Raw genomic sequence first — 19,013 nt, forward strand, 5'->3', positions numbered from 1 at the left:
ACACCCAGAATAAAGTCCTTTAATTGAAATAAAGACACAATTCTTTATTGTTCTAAATTAAACCATACTTACCATCACACCCATTCCAGCTGAAGCCAACGATCTCCTGCAATAAAAGAAAAATAATAAACCAACCTCATCCTTACCTTTCCATGGTTCCCACGACAGCTTCAGCTCTGCTACATCGAGATGACTGGCTGGACCGCAGCAGAACGCTGCCATCCAGTCTGTCATCCCGCAGACACTGAGAAGCGCAGGCATGCTTGCGCTCCTCACTGTCTCGCTGTGACGGCATCCAGATGAGCCGAGGTCATGTCCAATGAACTCGGCTCACCTCATGCACGTCACTGACAGCGTGGGAAAATTTTCCTGCAATCAGCGCTTCAGCGTGAGAATTTTCCCACGCTGTCAGTGACGTGCATGAGGTGAGCCGAGTTCATTGGACATGAACTCGGCTCATCTGGATGTCGTCACAGAGAGACGCTGAGCAGCGCAAGCAAGCCTGCGCTTCTCAGTGTCTGCGGGATGACAGGCTGGATGGCAGCGTTCTGCTGCGGTCCAGCCTGTCATCTCGATGTAGCAGAGCTGAAGCTGTCGTGGGAACCATGGAAAGGTAAGGATGAGGTTGCTTTATTATTTTTCTTTTATTGCAGGAGATCGTTGGCTTCAGCTGGAATGGGCGTGATGGTAAGTATGGTTTAATTTAGAACAATAAAGGATTGTGTCTTTATTTCAATTAAAGGACTTTATTCTGGGAGTTTGTGTTTTTTTTAACTTTGACTATGGGGTTAGTAATGGGGGTGTCTTATAGACGCCTCTCCATTACTAACCTGGGCTTGATGTCAGCTGGCATTATAAGCTGACATCAACCCCAACCCTATTACCCCCTGCCACCGCACCAGGGCAGCGTGGAAGAGCGAGGCTAAGTGCCAGAATTGGCGCATCCTATGAATGCGCCATTTCTGGGGCGGCTGACGGCTGGTGTTTCTAGCCTGGGAGGGGGCCAATATTCATGGCTCCCTTCCTGGGCTATTAATATCAGCCCCCAGCTGTCTGCCTAGCCTTTGCTAGCTATTAAATTAGGGGGGACCCCACGTAATTTTTTTGGGGGGGTCCCCCATTTTAATAGCTAGTAAAGGCTATGTATTCAGCTGGGGGCTGATATTAGTAGCCTGGGAAGCTCCGTGGGTATTACCCCCTTCCCAGGCTTCAAACATCTGCCCCAGCCGTCTGCTTAACCTCCGCTAGAGCCTAAAATTAAGGGGAACCCCACGCCAATTTTTTTAATAATAAATCCTTTATTTTAATACTAAATGACAAGTACAGTAACCAACACTATCACTGTACTTCATATATATGTGACTGACATGTTTCTATCTATCTAATCTATGTGTGATGCTCTATCTTTCTGTTCTAAATTGTCGGGTACCGCTGCTGAATTGCCGGCCGGCTTTTTTAAAGAGACAGTGCATGAAAACACTATTATTTTTTTAAATAAATCCTTTACACTAAATGACAAGTATAGTAAGCAACACTATCACTGTACTTATTATATATGTGACTGACATGTTTCTATCTATCTAATCTATGTGTGAAGCTCTATTCTTTCTGTTCTAAATTGTCGGGTACAGATGCTGAATTGCCGGCCGGCTTTTTTAAAGAGACGGTGAATGAAAACACTAATATTTTTTTTAATAAATCCTTTACACTAAATGACAAGTGCAGTAACCAACACTGTCACTGTGCTTCTTATATGTGTGACTGACATGTTTCTATCTATCTAATCTATGTGTGATGCTCTATTCCTTCTTGTCTAAATTGTCGGGTACCGGTGTATGCCGCTGCTGAATTTGCCGGCCGGCTTTTTTAAAGAGAGTGTCTTCTGAGCAGTTTGTCAGCTTTTGGACACCTTTGCAGGTGTTTTCTATGTGTTTCTATGTGTTTTTGTTTGCCTGCCATTGGTTTTAACGGTGTTCGACGGTGTTCTAAGGTGTTCGACGAACAGTTCGACGAACAGTTCCTCGAACATCCCGGTGTTCGACGAACCGAACCGAACCCGAACACTACGGGGGTGGCTCAACACTACTCTTGAGTTCATTATGTAGAACCTATAAAGGAGTGCTGAGGAAACTCAGATGTTGACTACTCTAGACTTTATATTCATCGTAGGATGAAGAACCAGCATGTATATCTGCAGTAAAGGAACAATTTTAGGGTGTATTTAGTGTAAAAAACTTCCAATTTATTGCAACGCGTTTCGGAGTAGAACCTACCCCTTCCTCAGGCATAACAGAAAAGGAATCACCTTTCTGTTATTTCTGATATGCCTGAGGAAGGAGTAGGTTCTACTCTGAAACACGTTGCAATTTATTGGAAGTTTTCCTACTTAATGTTTGGCAGCACCCGGGATCCTCCCCACTTGGTGTTAGTACAGCAATCGGAGCGGCAACCATGATTGGATTTTTCATTACTCTTCACGTAGTTCAGGTGAGCGACCAACCCTCCAACTCACCCTCATCTATTGCCCATGGTGTTACATAACAAGCGCCTCTTGTTTTTTATCTTTCTAAACAGAACATATGGACCGGTGTCCCTCTGTTCCTGAAAAAGAGCAGTCACATTTTTCTACTCCTAGATAACCCCTTTAAAACTTTTTAAAAAATATTGACATTTAAGAGTTTTACATAAAGAGTTGCAATCAAAAGTATTCAACTCCCATTACAAATTAAGCTTCTTAGCAAAATACATAGTTTCTGTTGTTTTCACATGAGCTAATTAAACAGAAAAGAATTAAATAGCTCAGGAACTAAAATAATCAGCTACTTATCCAAAATCAAGACAAAATGAAACTTTTAAAGGGAACCTGTCACCCGATTCATACTTTCCAAAAAACAGGCAGCATGAATCAGAGACTGACTGAACAATTGCAACCTGATATATTTTCTCGGAAACACTCAGACGTTTCAGAGAAAATACAGGTACTTCTCACAAAATTAGAATATCATCAAAAATTTTATTTATTTCAGTTCTTCAATACATAAAGTGAAACTCATATATTATATAGAGTCATTACAAGCAGAGTGCTCTATTTCAAGTGTTTATTTCTGTTAATGTTGATGATTATGGATTACAGCGAAAGAAAACACAAAAGTCATTATCTCAGTAAATTAGAATAATTAACAAAAAACACCTTCCTAGCGTTTAAAAGGTCCCTTAGTCTGTTTCAGTAGGCTCCGCAATCATGGGGAAGACTGCTGACTTGACATATGTCCAGAAGGCAGTCATTTACACACTCCACAAGGAGGGTAAGCCACAAAAGGTCATTGCTAAAGAAGCTGGCTGTTCACAGAGTGCTGTATCCAAGCATATTAATGGAAAGTTGAGTGGAAGGAAAATGTGTGGTAGATAAAGGTGCACAAGCAACCGGGATAACCGCAGCCTTGAAAGGATTGTTAAGAAAAGGCCATTCAAAAATGTGGGGGAGATTCACAAGGAGTGGACTGCTGCTGGAGTTGCTTCAAGAGCCATCACACACAGACGTATCCAGGACATGGGTACAAGTGTTGCATTCCTTGTATCAAGCCACTCATGACTAATAGACAATGCCAGAAGTGTCTTACCTGGGCCAAGGAGAAAAAGACCTGGACTGTTGCTCAATGCTCCAAGTTGTTGTTTTCAGATTAAAGTAAATTTTGCATTTCTTTTGGAAATCAAGGTCCCAGAGTCTGGAGGAAGAGTGGAGAGGCCACAATTCAAGCTGCTTGACGTCTTGTGTGAAGTTTCCACAATTAGTAATGGTTTGGGGAGCCATGTCATCTGCTGGTGTAGGTTCACTGTGTTTTATCAAGACCAAAGTCAGCGCAGCCGTCTACCAGGAAATTTCAGAGCACTTCATGCTTCCCTCTGCCAACAAGCTTTTTGGAGATGGAAATGTCATTCTCCAGCAGGACTTGGCACCTGTCCACACTGCCAAAAGTACCAATACCTGATTTAAAAACAACAGTATCACTGTGTTTGATTGGCCGGCAAACTCGCCTGAGCTTAACCCCATAGAGAATCTATGGGATATTGTCAAGAGGAAGATGAGAGACACCAGACCCAACAATTCAGACGAGCTGAAGGCTGCTATCCAAGCAACTTGGCCTTCCATAACACCTCAGCAGTGCCACATGCTGATCGCCTCCAGGCCATACCGCATTGATACAGTAATTGATGCAAAATGAGCCCCGACCAAGTATTGAGTGCATTTACTGAACATACATTTCAGTAGGCCAAATTTCGGATATTAAAAATATTTTTCAAGCTGGTGTTATATAGTATTCTAATTTACTGAGATAATGACTTTTGTGCTTTCATTGGCTGTAAGCCATAATCATCAACATTAACAGAAATAATCACTTGAAATAGATTACTCTTTTTGTAATGACTCTATATAATATATGAATTTCACATTTTGTATTGAAGAACCAAAATAAATTAAATTTTTGAGGATATTCTAATTTTGTGAGATTCACCTGTATACTTTAATGTTTTTTACGGTTTTGGCAGCATGAATCAGGTGACAGATTTCCTTTAATGACTACCGAAGTCTCAGAATTATTCACCCCTTTTATGACAAGTGTCTTTAGTACTTATTATAGTAAGCTTTGACTTGCAGCAATTGAGATGCATAGCCAGACAAAAGTTTCTGCTGCTCCCCTGAAGAATCTTAGCTCAATCTTCATAAACAATTGCCATCAGTTCACTAATATTCTTGGGTTTACATGCTGCAACTGCATTCTTCACATCCTAGTAAATATTTTCTAGAGGCTTCAAGTCAGATCACTTTAAATGGCACTCCAGAGACTTCCAGGACTTCTTCTAAATCCAAATCTTGATGAATTTTGAGATATGATTGGCATCACTGTCCTGTCCAGAAGGCATGACGTCTTCTCCTAAGATTTTCTGATACTTGATTGAATTTATTTTTCCATCCACATGCTGCATGCTTCCAATTCCAAAGGAAAAGAGCAACCACACAGTATGAAAGAGCAACATCGTGGTTCATTGTAGGCATCACTGAGCCACTGTAGCGCCGGCGTCCCTGCCCTCTGCTAGGCAGGGACGCTGTTCCCCTCACCCCTCTGCTCCGAGCCCGGCGTCCTCCTCCCGCTCTGCTGGCAGCGCGCGCTCCTTCCCGGCCACTGTGCTTAGGGCGCGCGCTCGCGCGCTCCCTCCCTCTTGAAGGGGCCGCGCGCGCCGTCCTAAGGAGTCCCCGGCCAATGGCCGGAGGACTTCACCATATATAAGGCACCTCCTCCAAAATGGAGGTGCCCGAGCAATGTTGTTGCACTGTTCACTACTCTGCTTCAGCCCTCAGGTCCCGTTGCCAGTTACCTGCCAGTTACCTGCCAGAATCCTGCCAGTTTGCTGTCTGTTTCCTGCCTGACATTCCTCCTACCTGCTTGCTAGCCTGAGGTCCGACGGTCTGCCTTCCTACTCCTGTCAGTCTGTCTATGGACCAGCTTGCCCGCTCACCTGGGAGCGCACATCTGCTACCTGCCTGCTAGCCTACCTGGAGGCTCCGCCGTCTCGTGCTGTGACCACCTGCCATTCCAGAGACTCCTGCCCGCTCACCTGGGAGCGCACACCTGCTACCTGCCTGCTAGCCTACCTGGAGGCTCCGCCGTCACGTGCTGTGACCACCTGCCATTCCAGAGACTCCTGCCCGCTCACCTGGGAGCGCACACCTGTTACCTGCCTGCTAGCCTACCTGGAGGCTCCGCCGTCACGTGCTGTGACCACCTGCCATTCCAGAGAATCTCGCTTGCTCACCTGGGAGCACACATCTACCATCTGCCTGCTAGCCTACCTGGAGGCTCTGCCATCATAGGTCGTACCTACCCTTTACCCAGAGACTGCCCCGGTCACTTGCCGTGACCTCCTGCCCGTTCATCCAGAGACTGCCCCGGTCACTTGCCGTGACCTCCTGCCCGTTCATCCAGAGACTGCCCCGGTCACTTGCCGTGACCTCCTGCCCGTTCATCCAGAGACTGCCCCGGTCACTTGCCGTGACCTCCTGCCCGTTCATCCAGAGACAGCCCCGGTCACTTGCCGTGACCTCCAGCCCGTTCATCCAGAGACTGCCCCGGTCACTTGCCGTGACCTCCAGCCCGTTCACTCAGAGACTGTCCCGGTCACCTGCTGTGACTGCCTGCCCATCTTCCCTGGTCGCCACCTGCTCCCTTACAAGGATCGCCCCCTTGTATAGTAGCCCAGAGGTTCCGCCTCCCAGACCCGTTACAGTTTGCTCGGGCCATGGAACCCGGTGGCACCCAAGCTCCCTCACTCTCAGACCTGTGTCATGAACTGTCCCGTCAGAGGTCCCAACAGGAGTCCATCCTGGGTCACCTGCGGAATGTCAATTCTCGCCTGGACACTCTGACTGCTCCACCAGCAACCACCGCCAGTGCCATGACTCGCAATCCGGCAGCTCCGCTGCCCACCAATACTATGGTATCCTACCCCGGACCCCGGCTTTCTGCACCTCCTTGCTTCGGAGGCGACTCCGCTCAGGCTCGGGGCTTTATAAATCAGTGCACCCTGCACTTTGAACTCCTGTCCCACCAGTTTAACTCCGACCGGGCCAAAATTGCCTTCATCATGTCCCATCTCACCGGGGAGGCCCTGGCCTGGCTAAATCCTCTATGGGAGAGAGGAGACCCCCTGGTGTCCGACTTGCCTGCCTTTCTCACGGCTTTCCGGAAAGTCTTCGATGAACCTGGACGGAAGACCTCATCCGCATCATCTCTGCTACGCCTCCGTCAGGGAAGTCTCACCGTGGGCCAATATGCCATACGGTTCCGTACCCTTGCCTCGGAGCTGGCCTGGGATAACGACGCTCTGGTATCTGTCTTCTGGGAGGGTCTGTCCGGCCGTATTAAAGATGAACTCGCCGGTCGAGACATTCCTACCACTCTCGATGACCTAATAACTCTTGCCACCCGGATTGACCTACGGTTCCAGGAGCGTGCCAAAGAAGTCACCCGTGAGAGGAGGTTTCCACGTCTAGCTCCTACTTTTCAGAGACCCGTCACTCCCTCCGTTTCTCCCCAGGTACACTCTCCTGAGCCTATGCAGGTCGACCAGACCAAGATGGTCAAAACCCGTCAGGATTTACGCCGTGCCGAGGGGAGCTGCTTCTACTGTGGCAGTAAGGAGCACCGGATCCGGACCTGCCCGGAGAGGTCGGGAAACGCCTGTGTCTAGGTTTGCTCAGAGAGGTCGACCTAGACAAAAATAAATCCTCTCCATCTCTGCTGCTGTCAGTCTCAATTATCTGCGGGGAGAGTCGTTATTTCGAACTAGCACAACTTGACTCTGGAGCGGCCGGGAATCTTATTTCACAGGCCCTGGTAGAAAAATACCGCATTCCCACCAAACCTCTGGCTATACCATTATCTGTCGCTGCTGTGGATGGGGGTCTCTTACCACGTCCCATCCAACTCATCACCGAATCCATAACTCTGCAGGTGGGAATGCTGCATTCTGAGAGCATCTCTTTTCATGTTCTGCCTGGACTCTCTCACGCCCTCTTACTAGGTCTACCTTGGCTCCAGAGACATGCACCCGTGCTTGACTGGCAGACCGGAGAAGTCCTTCGCTGGGGACAGGACTGTCATAAGACTTGTTTGGTTCCTGTCCATCCCGCCCGTCCTTCTCCTACCCCAACTAATCTACCTGGACTTCCGATTACCTATTGGTCATTTGCTGATGTCTTTAATAAAAAGGAGGCAGAGACATTACCCCCTCATAGACCATACGACTGTCCTATCGACCTGTTACCCGGTACTACGCCTCCCCGTGGGCGTATTTACCCATTGTCCGCTACTGAGACCCGGGCGATGTCCGAATATATCGAGGAGAATTTGGCCAGGGGATTCATCTGGAAATCTACCTCCCCGGCGGGAGCAGGCTTCTTTTTCGTAAAAAAGAAGGACGGCTCTCTCCGTCCCTGTATAGACTATAGAGGCCTTAACCAGATCACGGTGAAGAATAAGTACCTACTTCCGCTCATTCCAGAATTATTTGATCGTCTGAGGGGGGCTAGAATCTTCACCAAACTGGACCTCCGTGGGGCGTACAACCTGGTCCGTATCCGTCAAGGGGATGAATGGAAGACTGCATTCAACACCCGGGACGGCCACTATGAATATCTGGTAATGCCCTTTGGTCTCTGTAACGCTCCTGCCGTCTTTCAAGAGTTGGTCAATGACATCTTCCGGGACCTTCTCTACTCCTGCGTAGTGGTGTACCTAGACGACATCTTGGTCTTCTCTCCGGATCTCCAGACTCACCGGAGGGACGTTCGTCAGGTCCTGCTCAGGCTCAGGCAGAATCACCTCTTCGCTAAATATGAGAAGTGCCTCTTTGAGCAGACCTCGCTTCCGTTTTTGGGCTACATTATTTCTCAGACCGGCCTACGAATGGATCCAGAGAAACTGTCTGCCATCGAGAAATGGCCCCGACCGGAGGGGTTGAAGGCCATTCAGCGGTTCCTGGGCTTCGCCAACTACTACCGCCTCTTCATACCGCACTTCTCTTCCCGGACTGCCCCAATTTCCGCGCTCACCCGTAAGGGCACTAATCCCAGAGAGTGGCCGCCCGAAGCAGAGGAGGCCTTTCTTTCCTTAAAACAGGCCTTCTCTTCCGCCCCGGTGCTGCATCGCCCAGATGGCAACAAGCAGTTCTTCCTGGAGGTTGACGCCTCCTCCTCTGGAGCCGGAGCGGTACTTACCCAAAAATCATCTTCCGGGAGAATGGTAACTTGTGGCTTCTTCTCCAAACTCTTCTCTTCTGAGCGCAACTATTCCATAGGAGATCGAGAGTTATTGGCCATCAAGCTGGCATTGGAGGAGTGGCGTTACCTGCTCGAAGGGGCTCTTCACCCGGTAATAATTTACACTGACCACAAGAACTTGGCTTACCTCCAGCATGCCCAGAGACTTAACCCGCGCCAAGCTCGGTGGTCCTTGTTTTTTGCTCGCTTTGATTTTATTCTTCATTTTCGCCCGGCTGACAAAAACATCAAGGCGGACGCCTTGTCCCGATCCTTTCTGGTGTCTGATCTCGAGGAAGAACCGAAACACATCATCGATCCCGCCAGAGTAATGCAGGTGGCTCCCGTGAGTCTAAATCGTCTCCCACCCGGGAAGGCGTTCGTATCAGTACCTGATCGGGAGAAGATCCTACACTGGGGTCACTCGTCTAAACTAGCTGGCCACGCCGGTCAGAAAAAGACCCTCCAGCTTATTTCCCGGCACTACTGGTGGCCTACCCTGCACAAGGACGTAATAGACTTTGTTTCTGCCTGTGTGTCCTGCGCCCGCAACAAGATTCCGAGACATCTGCCAGCCGGTCGCCTCCTTCCGCTTCCAGAACCTGCTGCCCCCTGGCAGCATATAGCAATGGACTTTATAACTGATCTCCCCGTCTCTGCCGGTTGTACGGTCATTTGGGTGGTCGCTGACCGCTTTTCCAAGATGGCTCATTTCGTTCCCCTGCCAGGCCTCCCGTCTGCACCCGAGCTGGCTAAAGACTTTATCCGCCACATCTTCCATCTTCATGGACTGCCCCTCCACATAGTGTCGGATCGTGGGGTACAGTTCACCTCACGCTTCTGGAGAGCCACTTGTAAACTGCTAGACGTCACCCTGGACTTCTCCTCCGCTTACCAACCACAGTCTAATGGTCAAGTGGAGCGGATCAATCAGAACCTGACCAGTTACCTACGGCACTTCGTTAATGCCCACCATTCAGACTGGGTGGATCTCCTGCCATGGGCCGAATTTTCTTACAACAATCACGAGAGCGAATCTTCCTCCAAATCCCCGTTTTTTGTTGTCTTCGGTCAGCATCCTCGGATCCCATTTCCCGTCTCCACCTCGGTGGACAATCCGGCTGCGGAATCTCTTGTTAACAAGTTTTCCTCCATATGGGAGAGTACCCGGTCCGCACTCCTTCTGTCATCCGAGCGTATGAAAAGACATGCTGACAAAAAACGTCTGGATCCTCCTCAATTCCGTCCAGGGGATAAGGTCTGGCTCTCGTCCAAGTATGTCCGGCTCAAGATCCCTTCCTATAAGTTAGGGCCTCGGTTCATCGGTCCTCTGGAGGTCATCAGTCAGATCAACCCGGTGGCCTATAAATTGAAACTCCCGGCCAACTTGCGGATCTCTAACTCCTTCCATGTATCTCTCCTCAAACCTGTGGTACTTAACTCCTTTTCCAAGTCTACAGGTATGCCTCCTGCCCCGGTTTCCGCTGAAAACGAATTTGAGGTAGAGAACATTCTGGCCACCAAAAGGGTAAGAGGGAATACCTTTTTTCTAGTAGATTGGAGGGGGTTTGGTCCTGAAGAGAGAACGTGGGAGCCCCGGGAGAACATCCATGCCCCTCTCATCCTAGCTAAATTTCTCTCTGGCCTAAAAAAGGGGGGGCCTAAAGGGGGGGGGTACTGTAGCGCCGGCGTCCCTGCCCTCTGTTAGGCAGGGACGCTGTTCCCCTCACCCCTCTGCTCCGAACCCGGCGTCCTCCTCCCGCTCTGCTGGCAGCGCGCGCTCCTTCCCGGCCACTGTGCTTAGGGCGCGCGCGCGCACGCTCCCTCCCTCTTAAAGGGGCCGCGCGCGCCATCCTAAGGAGTCCCCGGCCAATGGCCGGAGGACTTCACCATATATAAGGCACCTCCTCCAAAATGGAGGTGCCCGAGTAATGTTGTTGCACTGTTTACTACTCTGCTTCAGCCCTCAGGTCCCGTTGCCAGTTACCTGCCAGTTACCTGCCAGAATCCTGCCAGTTTGCTGTCTGTTTCCTGCCTGACATTCCTCCTACCTGCTTGCTAGCCTGAGGTTCGACGGTCTGCCTTCCTACTCCTGTCAGTCTGTCTATGGACCAGCTTGCCCGCTCACCTGGGAGCGCACATCTGCTACCTGCCTGCTAGCCTACCTGGAGGCTCCGCCGTCACGTGCTGTGACCACCTGCCATTCCAGAGACTCCTGCCCGCTCACCTGGGAGCGCACACCTGCTACCTGCCTGCTAGCCTACCTGGAGGCTCCGCCGTCACGTGCTGTGACATCTGCCATTCCAGAGACTCCTGCCCGCTCACCTGGGAGCGCACACCTGTTACCTGCCTGCTAGCCTACCTGGAGGCTCCGCCGTCACGTGCTGTGACCACCTGCCATTCCAGAGACTCTCGCTTGCTCACCTGGGAGCACACATCTACCATCTGCCTGCTAGCCTACCTGGAGGCTCTGCCATCACAGGTCGTACCTACCCTTTACCCAGAGACTGCCCCGGTCACTTGCCGTGACCTCCTGCCCGTTCATCCAGAGACTGCCCCGGTCACATGCCGTGACCTCCTGCCCGTTCATCCAGAGACTGCCCCGGTCACTTGCCGTGACCTCCTGCCCGTTCATCCAGAGACTGCCCCGGTCACTTGCCGTGACCTCCAGCCCGTTCACTCAGAGACTGTCCCGGTCACCTGCTATGACTGCCTGCCCGTCTTCCCTGGTCGCCACCTGCTCCCTTACAAGGATCGCCCCCTTGTATAGTAGCCCAGAGGTTCCGCCTCCCAGACCCGTTACAGCCACCGCCATGCTTTACTGTAGATAGGGTGTTATTTTCAGCATATGATTCAACCTTCCAATTCCAGACATACCAGATTCATTAGCCTGAAAAAGTTCTACTTTTATTTCACTAATCCTCAGAAGAGAATCCCAAAACCTATGTGTCATGCTTTGGGTCAACAAAAATGTACGTGCAAACTGAGCTCTCAGTGACTGCTGCCACCAAAATTTGCTTCAGGTCTATTGCAGTTATTTGAAGGTTTTTGAACATTTTCCTCTCTAGGCATCTGGTGGGAGCCGGTGACAGCTTTCTTCTTCTGCCACATCCAGGTAGTGTAGCCAGTATTCCTTTTACTTTGAATTTGTGAACTCTGCTTCCAACTGTATCTCTCGGAGCATTCAATGCCTTTGCTATCTTCTTGTATCATTTTCCTTGTTTGTACAAAGCAATGATCTATTATTTTAATATTTTGGACCACTCTCTTGCATTAGCCATATTTTTAACATGCAATCAAATTCCACAGTCATCAAATCCCTAGCCAGTCCAGGTATTTGATGTGTTTTTTTCCAAGCACACCTGATACAAATAGTGAAGGCCTTCACTAGTTGCAGCTAATGTTCTTCTGACAACATCTGATTTGCTAATAGGTGCTCTTATTAGTCAGAGATTCTATTAAGGGGGTTTAAATAATTTTGCCAATGCAGGAGTCATTAAAAATGATATTTTGTGGTAAATTTGGAGAAAACATTTGTTATATTAGGTGTGTTGAGCTATTTAAAATGTTCTTGTATGATGAATTTATTGCAAACAGAAATAAGTTTTTAAATTTTTCCAAAGCGCTTAATTTGCGATGAAGTTGAATAATTTTGATAGCAACTAAACAATAAGGCATATTTTATTTAGTGATGTTTCTTGAAAAAATACTAACTCTACCACAATGTCCGAGAGACAACTCCAGCTCCTGAAAGACTTGGCAAACCCAAAAGTAGTGTACCAAAATGTTTTTTTTCTTTGTGTTTGGTGCAAGGATGCCGCATCATCAAACTCAACCCTCATTTCCTGTTTAACACTCAGTGTTGTGGGTACATGGTGGGCATGGCTGGCGGAACGGGGCATTCCTTTCTCTGAGGCAGTGGAGGACATTGGCAAAAAGGGCAAGAACAGTATAGGGGTACTTTGCAGTCTAATAGTTCATCTTAATGCACAACCCCACCTGCTTTAGGGTACAAGTGGGCTCTCTTAACTCTTGGGCCCCCTGGTTGAACCAACAGTATGTTCACCCCTGCCCTGTTGATCATTTATAAAAGTAGAGGAGTATGGATATGTTAAAAATAGTGCATTATGCCAAGCACCGTATTAACGAAGCCCCTCATCCAATTTTTCTGACACAAAGCATTGTTAAAGTGTGCTAAATGTAAATTCTTTATCGATTTTCTATGTACAAAAATGTCAGAAAAAAATGTAAGGCCCAGAGTTGTTTTTAGCCAACAGCTCAATTAACCACTCCTGTTCTGAGGTTCTCGCTGAAGCAATTTGTTTTCCCCTATTTATTTTGGCAGCTGCTATGAGGCTAAATATATTCTGAACGCATGATGTGCATTTATATCCTCTAAGTTTGACTTTAGTAAGATTGATCAATTTGGAATCATGCCTGCCACGTTCAAAAGTGTTTAGTGACATTTTCTTTGGGAATAGATAGACCGCCTGGGCTATGGTTAACAAATCAACTGATATATTGTACACATTTTTCAGAAATGAACTAGGTTTGATCCTAACTTGTTTAGATTAAGGAGAATTTATTTTCATTGACGTTGAAGTCATTTTGAGCACTTGTTTTTATATGTTATGATATGTGCTTACAATTTCTTTTAGTTTTAGGGCACCCTGGAATTAATGGTGCATGAACACTATTTAGTACTTAATTAATAGTACTTAGTCCATCGTGTTCAACCTATAACCTAGCATGTTTATCCAAAGGAAGGGAAAAATCTCATGGTAGACACTAATTGCCCCATATTAGGGGAAAATTCCATCCCGACTCCACATACTGCAATCACACTTGTTCCCTGGATCAATGTCCAAAGCGGGCGTGGATCAATGTCCAATCACAGAATCTAGCGCTACAGTTATAAGGAAAGGCATCCTTGCACTTTTTTAGTAAATCAAACATTAGAGCATCATGTGGCAAAAGTTCCATAGTCTCACTGCTCTTACAGTAAAGAATTGCTTTCTATGATGATGGAAAAACCATCATTCCTCTAGATCAGGGATGTCAAACTCAAACACACAGAGGGCCAAAATGAAAAACTTGGACAAAGTCATGGGCCAACCAGTATACAGTATAATGTGCCCCACACAGTTCTCCATACAGAATAATGGGTCCCACATAGTCCTCCAAAGAATATAATGGCCCCACGTAAATTTCCATACAGTATAATGAGTCCCACATAGTCCTCTGTACAGTATATTGGGCCCCACACAGTACTCCATACAGAATAATGGGCCCTACATAGTCATCCAAACAGTATAATGGCCCCAAATGGCTTTCCATACAGTATAATGGGCCCAACATAGTCCTCCATACAGTATAATGGGCCCCACATAGTCCTACTTATAATATTATGAGCCCCACATTGCCTTCTATACAGTATAATGGGCCCCACAAAGTCCTCCATACAGAATAATAGCCAAATATAGGGGTGGTGGTTCTGTTGTCGCGGGCCAAAAAAAATCACCCCACGGGCCATATTGCTAGATGTAGAGGAAGCCTCCCTTGTCATCATTCACCAAAATGTGAGTTTTTTGATTAGCACAAATCTGACCGCCATTTTGTTATATTCAAAATGGAAGCTTTTAAAACAAAAATTAATACTCACCCGACCCTCACCTATCTTCTTTGGTCTGGTTTGCGCAAAAAAAAATTTACTTTTCAAAGCCTATTCACCAGAAATCTGGTGAAAAATCTTTGCTGAATCTTCCTCTAATAAGTTGTTTTATTTTTTTAATATCTGTGTACCTACTATGTCCAGTAAATACCTGTCCAGGTGGCTACTAATTGAATATCAACTCTTACAGCAACTTGTAACCCCTTCTCATGTACAGCACCATGGAATCAATGGCACTATATAAATAAATAATAATAATAATAATTATAATAATAATAATAATAATAATAATAATGTATGCCATAAAATCATGTAAGAACAGAGAATAAAAAATATCAAGTCAGAAAATAAAAACTAGATTAGATAAAAAAAATATGATTCAATATATATTTCAAATTAGATACAAAAAAATGTAGTGATGCGTTTACCCTCTTCTAGGAAAGTTGGTAAGGAAAAAAAATAAGAATCTTTAAAAATATATAAATATTAAAAAAAATAAAAAAATACGTCATTTTTTAAAGCACATTGGATATTTTATTTCTGTTATCATGGCAAGATTTAGTCCAATGATTTTTCACATGTTGAACAAAGTACAGCAAGGGCTCTAATGACAATTTTTTTTATAGAATTTAGTAAATAACAAAAAATAACGTGCATTCGCCTATAGCAACCGGTTATTAAGTCTATCCAATCTCGTGTGATAGCTAGAGAGCGAACGTCTGACGGTTTGTTCTCTGTTACAGCACAATTATCCTTTTTCACCCTATTATTAGAGGAGCCTGATGGTGCAGGCTATAATTACTCGAGATGGAAGTCTGTTTGCTGATGATCTAATAAAGGTACATTTACATGTGATCTCACTATAATATAACAGGTGCTACAATCTGAATCATCGAGCTATAAATGTGTTATATTCTCCAAGAGACACTTACTCCCAAAATTCGGTCACAGCGCTGGTCAAGTTGGTTGTGTTGACTATGGAATAATTGGAGAAGCAGCGCTCTGTGTTCCAGGCATTGTCACAATGTTTCCATGGTAAAACCTATATTGAAAAATATATAAATGATTTTAGTTATTTACTTTTTAAATATTTATTTCAAATTTATTACATTATTTGTTATTAAACGGGTTTTTCACATTGAATTTTTTTAGGGCATAGACTTGCACTATCAACCAATTAGATTTAATCAGTCTTATCTACCCCCTACAGCTTCAGTACTGCCTTTTTGATGATGCCCCCACACAAATGCAGCAAGTACATCATTACGACAGCATTGGTCCATTGCAGCCCATCATTGGGCTCAGAGGTCTTGCGGAGGTAGACACTACAAGACTGCTGAGCTCAGTGACTGGCTGCAGAAGTCATATGTTGTGGTGATGCCGTCATCACTCGATCCATGTTAACATAGACTGGTTTAAGTTGGGACGAGGCAGAGCTGTAGCAGCATGGCAGGTAAGTAAAACTAATTTTGTTATTTTTTACTGTATGAGCTAAAAAAGGACTTCAAGTGCCCCAATATAGTAACTTTGTGAGTCACAGTGGCCCCGATTCATCAAGGCAATTTTGCAAGTATTCTGGTGTAAATTGCTTTGAAAAATCACAACATTTTTGCACAACTGATAGTTGCACAAAAATTTTCAGAATTTTGGCTTTTCCACGTGACGCTATCCTGGGCAGAGCTGTGGGAGGATGGGGGCAAGGTAAGGGGGGGACGCTATAGCTCGTCTAAGGCTTCATTCAGATGTTAATGTTGCATGTATGTGTTGTATCCGCTTTCTTTTCATGGATACAACACGTGCCAATATATAATCTATGGGGCTGTTCACATGTCTGTGTTTTTTCACAGACTGCGCATCCGTGCCAAACACAAGGAGACTTGTTCTTTTTTTTTCCAGCAGCACGAATGACAAGGGCCCATGCAAGTCTATAGGTCCATGAAAAACACGTACAGCACATGGATGGCATGTGCATTTAGCATTGCAATGGATAGGAAAAGCTTTGTAAAATATTTATTTCTCTATCCATCCATGAAAAACATTGATGACACTGATGGTAAAAATGGACACACGGATGACACACTGATGCAAAACACTGAGTCAAAACGCTGATGACACTGGTACCATTTTTTCACGTACTTGTTTGAACAAGGAAGTGTGAATGAGGCCTAATTCATGATGAGCCATGTCATTCCCTAAGCCAGATATCTTACTCCGGTCAGACTGGAGTAAGATTTCTGGTGTTGACTTTGGTCTCCCTCACTCATCCTTGCAACATCTGGTACTGGCCTGCCCAGTACAACAGCACCATGCAGTCTGCAGAGATGTATCACCCAACTAACACGAGCACACACTACTAGTCAGGACCTACATTTTCATGTACTGTAGCATGCCTGGCGTGAAACACAAGTACCTCGCCCATTGCTACCACCCCGCGCCACATTACAGTACAGAGCCATACAAACTGAACAATAAACCAAACACTTTTAAAATAGGGAAATAGCATTGTCCTGCTTCCCTCACCTGAACACTAAGTTGGCAGTTTTTCTTGTATTCATAGTAAGTTATCAATCACTGTGTGTGGGAGGAGCAGGACTAACTAATGTCACGATTCCACCATGCTGTGAGTGACAGCTCAGTCGCTCCATACGAAAGGGGCGTGCTGAGCTGTCAGTATTGTGAGTGACAGTCCAATCACCCAATCTGAGGCAGAGGCATGCTGGGCTGTAGGTATTGTGTTTCACAGCCCAGCTGCCCAATCTGGTCGGGCCTGCAGGGTTTTGTCACCAATTACTGCCAATTGCAACTTAGCTCAAGTGAGATGCGTTTGCTCTATGTTCTAAGTTCCTGTATTCTTTTTTTGCCCAACTTCAGACCTTGCCTTTGACCATCTGCTTGCCTATCCCCTTTATCTTGATCCACTACCTTCTTGGAATTCTGACCCCGAACTGTGACCTGACTATGCCTTTGTATCACCCCTGTGTTTATGACAATCTCTCTTGGTATCTGACCATGGGCCTCTTGACTACCCTGCCTCATAGCTTGTCCGTGAGTAGTGCCTCAAAATCACAATTAATACCTCTAGGAGTCCTGATAGCATAAACATCTTATGAAAACAAAAATGCATATAAATGGAATAGAAATCTATACATCTTTTGAGCTCAGTGTCTCCCTCAATATCATATATCATACTCTAGCACATTCACATCAAAGAGAATACATAGAGAATAGACAATGTCTCCTGCAAGGTTATCGGAAAATGTCTAGAGAATACAGAAGAACATTACTAAAACTAACATACGAGTAAATATGTATAAAGAATACTTACTGTTGTGAATGAGTTATATAGATAATATATAGCCCAAGATATGATAACAATGTAGTAAATGTTTAGCCAGAAAGACAGAACTGCAGCAGCAAGTCCGACACCTATGGACAAAAACGGTAAAGTTATATGTACAAAAATTAATCCAATTATTAATTCTGAATATTAATATTACTTAATTGTTACAACCAATTTTAACCAAAATTAAACTATTCATCAAAAACAAAGTAATAGTCTCCTAATAGGGTTCCAAGAGTTTTTCAGAATTAAAAGAACCTGGGTGCTTTCTTCCAGAAACAGGGCAAGAAAGGTCCATGGGTTGCTTTTATTATTGTAGCTTCATTTGTGCCAAAAGTGCTTAACTGTTATTTTACACACAACCAAGAGTGTGGCTGGATTTAATTAAAAAAACATGCATTTTTAAAAATATACTACCTCTTTAGGTTTGCTTCAAACAAAGCATTTAAAAAAACTTCACTGGAGTTTTTGATGTGTTTTTTAACCTCAGAATTCAATCGAGCAAGAAAGAGCATCATAAGTCTGCCCATTGTTTCCCCATCCTTTCTCCATCCTTTTAAATCTAATTGTCATGTACTGGTATATTTAACACACTATACTGTACAATGCTTTCAAAAATAGAAATAACAGTGTATCTTTAGTTTATTTAAGTGAATAATAATAAATCAGATCAATATTTGGTGTAAACTTCTTTTGTGCAATTGTATTTAGCAGAATTGATGCTGTTTTAAAGGCAATCTTTAAGAAACTCAGCAGGAAAGTTGTTCCAAACATCTTGGAGAACTAACCACGGGTCTTCTGTGGATGTCTCTTGTGCAAATCCTTCTGTCTCTTCATGTAATCCAACACAGACTCAATGATGTTGAGATCTGGGCTCTGGCGGGCCATATCCTCAATTCCAGGACTCCTTGCTCTTCTTTACGCTGAAGATAATTTGTAATGACATTGGCTGTACATTTGTGGTCGTTTTTCTGCTGCAGAATAAATTTGGAGCCAATCTGATGCCACCCTCATAGTACTGAATGAGGGAAAAGTATCTGACTGTATTTCTCAGCATTGAGGAGACCATTAATTTTGACCAAATCTCCAGATCCGTTTGCTGAAATTCAGTCCCAAACATATAAGCATCCTCCATCATGCTTTACTGTTGTGAAAGTAAAGTTTATTTGGGAATACATTAAGAG

At 45.4% G+C, this 19,013-nt stretch overlaps 1 protein-coding gene across 2 annotated transcripts in view; it reads right to left on the reverse strand.

Annotated features, from left to right (window-relative positions):
- SLC6A1 (solute carrier family 6 member 1) overlaps positions 1-19,013 on the reverse strand; it is a 402,595-nt gene that overhangs the window by 77,664 nt on the left and 305,918 nt on the right. For both annotated transcript variants that reach the window (XM_073644511.1, XM_073644512.1), the window contains 2 exons: positions 17,815-17,915; positions 15,422-15,531 (listed from right to left, as the gene is read on the reverse strand). In XM_073644511.1, the coding sequence (XP_073500612.1) occupies positions 15,422-15,531; positions 17,815-17,915 (211 nt within the window). The remainder of the gene's footprint in view (positions 1-15,421; positions 15,532-17,814; positions 17,916-19,013) is intronic.

This window comes from Phyllobates terribilis, unplaced genomic scaffold (genome assembly GCF_046119375.1).
Source record: "Phyllobates terribilis strain yellow unplaced genomic scaffold, ASM4611937v1 Scaffold_8__6_contigs__length_399053987, whole genome shotgun sequence".
Lineage (NCBI taxonomy): Eukaryota > Metazoa > Chordata > Amphibia > Anura > Dendrobatidae > Phyllobates > Phyllobates terribilis.